The sequence below is a fragment of the Phlebotomus papatasi genome, unplaced genomic scaffold, assembly GCF_024763615.1.
Source record: "Phlebotomus papatasi isolate M1 unplaced genomic scaffold, Ppap_2.1 HiC_scaffold_129, whole genome shotgun sequence".
NCBI classification, from domain to species: Eukaryota; Metazoa; Arthropoda; class Insecta; order Diptera; family Psychodidae; genus Phlebotomus; species Phlebotomus papatasi.
In genome coordinates this window covers 1,151-8,847 of record NW_026604375.1, presented here as the reverse complement: position 1 = coordinate 8,847, position 7,697 = coordinate 1,151, and the positions used below count along the sequence as shown (strand labels likewise).

General features: G+C 34.6%; 1 protein-coding gene across 1 annotated transcript; it reads left to right on the top strand.

Moving 5' to 3' along the window:
• The first annotated feature begins 646 nt into the window (after positions 1–646).
• Positions 647–1,423, top strand: LOC129808856 (uncharacterized). Its single transcript, XM_055858764.1, has one exon. It carries the CDS (start codon positions 647–649, stop codon positions 1,421–1,423), a length of 777 nt encoding a protein of 258 aa, XP_055714739.1.
• Positions 1,424–7,697: the final 6,274 nt, after the last annotated feature.

The following is a 7,697-nucleotide window of genomic DNA, read 5'->3' as shown; positions in this document are numbered from 1 at the left end:
TTTGAATCCCACGATTCATTCTGCGGATAAGTTAACTTCCTCCACAACACCCACGTGTTTAACTACTAACGGGGGAGTTCAATCCAACGTGCTTTTTGCCACTGCTGTGGTAACGGTGTTAGGTCAAAACAATCAGAAACATTTCTGTCGAGTTCTTTTGGATCCAGCTTCACAGGTTAATATCATTAGCACCAATTTGTGCCAACTGTTGAAGCTCCAATGTAAGATTTCTCGTTTTTCCATCAATGGAGTAAATGACAGCACACAATTGTGCAAACAAGAGACTCAAGTCAAACTTGAATATGAGATTAACAATATTCTCATGAGCCAGTCTCTTGACTGTCTAGTCATGCCACGTGTGACTACAGATCACCCCAATTGAGAGGTCAATAATGTCAAGATCAAGATCCCATCTCATCTTAAGTTAGCAGATCCCCATTGGAACCACTGCCAACGTATAGATCTTTTGATAGGTGGGGCAAATTCTTGGGATTATTTCGGTGTCGACAAGTATGAATTGGGAGAGGGCCAACCGCGTCTGCTCAATAGCGTTTTCGGATGGTTAGTAGTAGGTCCTTGTTTTAAGGTCTCACCTCCTCAACCCGTCTCTTGCAACGTCACCACCTTAGCTTCACTCGATAAAACCATGAAACAGTTCTGGGAAATCGAAGATATCCCCAAAGAGGACGTCAAATCGTTTGAGAAAGCTGAGGCGGAGAAATCCTTTGACACAACTGTCACTCGAACTAAAGAAGGGAGATATCAAGTTCAACTTCCTCTCAATGAGAACATTCAGGTCTTACATTCCAATCGAAATCAAGCATTGCGTCAATTCTCGCAACTTGAACGCCGACTTGATAAGAACTTGACTCTCAAAGAATTATACTTAACTGTATTTCGTGAGTATTTACAGTTGGGAATTATTGAACGGGTCCCTGCAAACCAATTGTTTGCTCCTTCAATACCAAAATACTACATGCCACATCACTGCGTGATTAGGGAAAATGCGTTGTCCACCAAAGTTAGACCAGTATTTAATGCAAGTTCCGTCACAGCGTCAGGTGTGAGTCTCAATGACTGCTTGCATGTGGGACCTATCGTTCAGCCCCTTCTGATTTCAATCCTTTGGAGATTTAGGATGCATAAATATGCATTAACTTGCGACATTGTTAAAATGTATTTGCAGGTTGAGCTTCACCCTTCCCATAGAGACCTGCAAAGATTCGTGATCAGACTCGACAATGAAATCGAAGATTTTCGATTTACACGGGTTTGTTTCGGGGTTGCCAGCTCTCCATTTTTGGCAACTAGGGTTCTCATGCAGTTGGCAGAAGACGAAGGTAATCGATACCCAGCTGCAGCTAAAGTCATTCGCGAGAATACCTATCCCAGCAAACATTTTCTTACGATTGTTGGAACTTAACGTAATGAAACTGCAATTTGTATGTTATTTAAGTTACTTCCAACATGAATCACTCCAACAACATACATTTTATGTTATTAACAGGTTAGTTAATAACGTAAAAAACAAAAATGTAATTGTTTCGAAAGCATTATTACAGAAAAGTTTTGTTTTTTCCTAATTAGAAAAATGATGTCAGGAAAACATAATCTTTGAATTGCTAATTTATATGATTCTTCTTCTTCTTAAGTTTTCCTTCAGCAATTAAAAATGCATATCTAGAGAAAAAGAGTGGAAAATAGCGTTGATTAGCACCAAATCCAAACAATTTTTTATTATCTTGCTTCTTGGAATATGCACTTTTGATTGTTAAAGCATAATTGAAAGAAAAAGCAATCTGTGGGCACTGTACTTAATTATTACTTTCTGACTGCTAAAGTTCCGTTTTCGTGACATAATTCTTCCAATCATCTACTGGAAAAAATTAAGTCATGAAAATGTAAGTTTTGCATTGTTAAATTACACTATTCTTCTTCTTCTTCTTCAATTTTGCTTCAAGAACTAAAATTGGATAAATAGCGTGAAAAAACATTGATTAGAAACAAATTAAAGCTATTTTATGCTTATTTGCTTCTTGGAATATAAAATTTTAACTGTTGAAGCATAATTGAAAGCAGAAGCACCCGTGAATACTGTGACACAATTGAGTAAAAAATTGTAATTTTTAGTGCAAAACTTACGTTTTTGTGACACATTTCCTCCACGATTTAAGTTATGGTAATTTTTCTGCAAGGAAACTTTCATGATAGAATTTCTTCTAGGGAATTTTTGTTTTTAATAAGAAAAACGCTACTCTTCACTTTTGAAGTTCTTTTGCATTTATCAAAGTTGAGTTTTAATTTGTTTCGCTGTTATTTCAAGTAAAATTAAGGTAGAAGAAATTAATTCGGAAACTCAAGACAATGTTAACGTCGTGGTTCCGGAATGGAGAATAGCTCGATCATATTCAAAACGTAATATTTTAGAATTGCACTTCAGAAAATATAACATTTTTCTGACGTTCATGATACGAAGTGACTCCATTAGTTTTGGCTCTCGCTGAAGTTGACCACCCGATGGCGCTGTACACACTATTATTATAACTGGAGTTTACCACCCGATGGCTCTGTACGCACTATTATTATGACTGGAGTTTACCACCCGATGGCGCTGTACGCACTATTATTATGACAACCCCATAGCAAATAACACGGTATGAGAATCAGTAGCGGACATTTCCAAGGAATTAGTCCTCTATTTTCTTTGGGATATTCTACAGATTTATCCATTGAATATTTTCACAGGAATTTCGGTGTATATAAAATCATGGAGATTTTCAGAGTTATTTAGTGGATTTTTGCACCTGAATAAACTAGTGAAGAAATCCAGCTGCCAAATATACCTAATGATTTTATTTCCAAATATTACAGAAATGGATAGATATTTCAAGGATTTAGATGTTTTTATTAAACTTGCGGTCACAAACTTATCATTTTGTTTAGATAAACAAAAAGCATTATATAAAAAATATTTCTTTTTTGAAAATACACACTTATTGTAATAAAAATTCTCATAAATTTTAGATTTTCAATATATTTAATGTAATAATTTTAAAATTATCTACACAAAAATGCTGCGTCTCATTACACTATGCAATACGGTTTTTGCTTCAGTGGTCTCACATGGCACGTTTGATAGAGTCGAGTCCCCTGATTAAGAACATGCTTTTAGTTTTGCTCAATCACCTATCAATTATTTTTAATTCATACTTTTATATTTTTTTCTGCTTTGTCTTTCATTATTCGTTATATCTCAGGTTCTGGTGAACAGAACTTAAAACGCGTAGGTTCGTTGGAAAGGTCATTAGTTGTGCTTCAATTTTGATTATTACAAAAAACTTTGTAAAACCACTCCTTCAGGGTGTAAAATTGGAGTTTCTCTAAAAATGTTCAAAAAATTGTCTTAAAGAGAGGTTTTAAAAATTTGTATAAAATAAACTAAACAAAATATTAAAAAATCATTGACACCAGACGATAGGCAACACTTAGGACTACAATTTTGCTAAATGCCTCATTTGTTGGTTTTTGTCATTTTCTAAAAATATGAAATACATATTTTAGAACAAATTCCCTGAAGATAACTAAGAAAATATTTTTAAAACTTTTGTGAACCATACATAAATGTTGAAATTATTCTTTAAATCGATCGGGAGACCATCAACGTAATTTTCTCTTCCATCCCAAATCCCAAAATGCGCAAACATAACCTCAAAACTGTATTATTATTTTCTTCTACATATTGTCTAAATCAAAGTGTGCTGTGGGAAAACTTTTTTTTGCTATAATCTCGAAAACACTTTCAACAATAGAATCCCAGAAGTTACCCGGAAAAGTGAATTTGTGAATTTTTGAAAAATGAATTTTCAGAATTTCAGCAAGATTGGAGGAAAACTTGTGGATAGGGATCTGGTTTAGGAGAAGGACTTGTGATCAGGAACAGGAACATTGACAGCTCTTTTGCTATACTTGCGACGAGGCTCCTATTTACGAATTTACTTCTCCGGATAGTTACTGAGATTTGTCTATTGAAAGTGTTTTTGGGATTATTACGAAAAAACAACTTTCCTCACAGCAAACTGTGAATATCACACAATATTTTTAGATAAAATAAAGACAAAGTTTTGAGATTATGTTCGCGCATTCCGGAAAGTAAATAATAGAGATGCCAGAGGGTCCGGCAACTTCCTCTTTTCCATCCATGTTATAAAACATGAAGCACGGAGCAAATGTACTGAAGAAGACTTCAAGAAAACACCGATGCGTTAACTTCCGGAAATTTCTAGAGAAAAATCATTGAAAATATTCCTTTAAAACTAGATCGAAATTTATTAAATAAAAACGACATCTAAAAAAACACTCTTCCTTCGTTCTTTTTTTGAAAAATTTTCCACAAATATGCGCTAAATACTATACCAGAAACTTTCAAAAACACTTTTCTTGCTTTTTTCAGCAGTGAAACAACAAATTTTCAGCAGATTGTGAACGGAAAAATAGACCTTTCTTAACTTTTTCTCTTTAATTCGTGGAGAATTAAAGAGGAAAAGTTAAGAAAGGTCTATTTTTCCGTTCACAATCTGCTACAACCTATTAGACCGAAAATTCCTCTACAACAAATTTTCTATCAAACTTGTCAAAAATAGGAATTTTTCTTTCAAACATTTTTGAAATTTTTGATGAAACCAGCTTCAATGTGTAGACACAGTTGACTGATACCAAACAATAAAACATTAAAAAATTGGCTTCCAGGAAAAATATATTTAACCCTCTAACGGGTAAGACCGCCTCCAGGCAGTCATTCTATAAATCACATTTACTGCGATAATATTAGTAGTCAGTATTACGCACGATGCATGTTTTTCTGCACTCGGTGCCATCAGCATGCTACCAACAACAACCACATTGATGACGTCACCACGTCCACGAGGATGATTTTTGCTGATTCTTAGAATTTTACCCCCACCTCTTTTTTCAGTTTTTTTGTTTTGGAGTGAAATATGATACCTTTTTGAGCACCACCCCCCCCCCCCCCCAGCCTCCTACCCGTGCAATGAAATTCTTGTTTTGAATTTTTAAATAACTTTATTTGTAATTGAACAGAATCCTTTGCTAGATTGAGCCTATATTTTTGTTAATTATGTTGCTTAATATTTCTTTTAACCTTTCTTCAGAATAATATTGCACAATGTTGAGCAATAGGAAATATGATTCCTTTTCGCGTGTGGGTTAATGCAAAATGAGAGAATCTTCATGAGCGAGTGGAATTCTCATGCGCATTAGAAAAGTTCATTCAGATGTTCATCGTGAAAAAAGAATAGCAGAAAGGTGTCATATGACGAGTTGCACTTTTATGATAAAAGATCAAGTCCATGCTCTATTTTATACTCACAAATTTCTGCATGATCATTGTTTACAAAAAAAGTTCATTTTTTTACAGATATTTTATCAGCATCTTGCAAATTCGTATACTTACCAGCTTTTTGTCCTATTATAGTCCAATTTTTTTCATAATTAGAAATTATTCACGTCAAACAAAATGTTCAAGAGATTGTAGAAAAATCAGCCAACCAATATGAGAAAAACCAAACAAAATTCCAATAATTCAACAGAACCTTAGATATCTTATGAGAAGACCATCCACAAGAATGATGAAAAAGCATTTTCTAAATCTTTTTTCGTTTATATTTCATATATTTACAACAGTACTTTGAAATAAATTATATATTTACAAATAACAATAATTTTTTCAGTGATATAAATAAATAGTCTGACTAAAATTAAAAATCCATAGGAAATGGAATAGCAGTCTATAAAAATAATAAATTAACTGGCAAATAAACATAAATTCGATTATAGCTAAGAAAATTAAAACTTAAAATTTATAAAGTATGTATTTATAATTTGGAAATTACAATATTAATAGCCAAAAGGCAAAGAATCCGAATCATCTACACATCGCCTTTTATTGAAGGTAAATTGGGCTTTTTTCTGGTATGGCCCTGATGTTAATTGACAATGTTTCTTTCTAAAAATTTTATCTGAATATTTAACGTTTATCTCTTCTTTATGTCCAAACACTATTGATTTAAGCGCTTCAAAATTAATTTCTTTTTCAATATGGCGATTCATGGTAATTCCTTTGAAAACGACTTTGTATGAATATGAATTTGATGCCGGAGAATAGATTTTTAAACCGTAAGCCTTCGGACCGCAACTTACGTATTCCTCAATGAAGGAATCCTCACCGTAATCCACGATTTCGTCCGTGAGTTCCCCCAAAAATTTCCCGCATTCAAGTGGATTTTCTTCGCCAGCAGGTACCAAATAAATGACCGAATCAGTATCACAATAAAAGAGATTACGGCCTAATTTGGAAAGGATGGAATATAACTTTATGCGAGCATTTGTAGTTGTACAGATACCGACACCGAGATTGACATACTTTGAGGGTGGAGGATCAGCATCAGAAGAATATTTCCAGGAAATAAAAATCTGACGTGGTCCTGCCAGATAAAGTTCTGTAATCTCAATATCTTCTGAAGAAATTAAATTATTTAATTCTTCATTGGTATTGCACACCGTGGTTTTCGAGTGATCTTCCCGCATAATAAAACGGCCCCAAAGACTATTGAGGACAATTTTTGATAAAGATCGCATACCTTTATTAACAGATATGTTATTTTTATCAAGTTGTATTCCCTCTTTTTCCAAATATTCGCGGATGTAATTTTCTTTTGCGATATCGGATTCAACTTCTTTTGGCCACCCGCTAGCTTCCTGCTTGAGTTTCAGGAAATTATCGACATAGCCAGCAAACAAACCTTTCTCGCCATTCTCACGATTATAAGTGGATGTTTCATAGGACCATAACTCGAAAGATTTGATAATTTTATAACCGTGTTGCACAGCTAGTCGAATTTCTTCGAGGGACCACGTACCGGTGAGTGATCTTTCACTGTCAGAATGCGTACAGCGATCCGTGTTTATTATTTCCGCACAAGTTCTGCAGAGAGGAAATAGTAATCGGCTATTGCATTTATAAGGTAAACACGGTACATACAATTCTCGCGGCGGCAAAATCTCGATTTTCGCGATACCTTCATACATTAATATTTCCTCAGGATTATCAAAAGACTTTAAAATCGTTGGGTGGCCGACAAAATATTTAGAATATTTGTTCGCCCAGGGATACAATGACGTAAAGTCGTAGTAATAAATGCGATCACCTGGACGACATTTGTAGTGAAGTCTAAATACTTCTGTTCGACCACCATACACTGCACTCCGAGGATCAAACCCTCCATCAAGGACATCAGGGTGATTTTCTATTGCTGTTGCAAGTTCGGGGGCGTTCTTTAAAGTCTTTCGAAATTCACATTCCCACACAGTAACTAATTTATACCCAAGGCTTTCAATTTTACGCCATCGATTCAAAGTTTTCTCGTACCGATTTTGAATGGTATCCTGTGGGTTTCTAGAGCAGACGTATTCCCTATTAAAAATGCACGTATGACCATGGTAGTAACAGCCCTCAAAACTGTAAACAGTATTAGAGGTCTCATCAAAACCATCAGCAACAATTCGTGAGTTTTTCAGCCTAACTTCATATTTAATATCACAGTTTGTCGTCATCTTTAAAAAGACAAGCCATTTTAACCCAATTCTACTCTGCAAATTAATAAATGTTGAGCTGTAATTGT

Excerpts from the sequence above, each read along its gene's own strand:
- LOC129808856 (XM_055858764.1), top strand. The coding sequence starts at position 647 with ATGAAACAGTTCTGGGAAATCGAAGATATCCCCAAAGAGGACGTCAAA.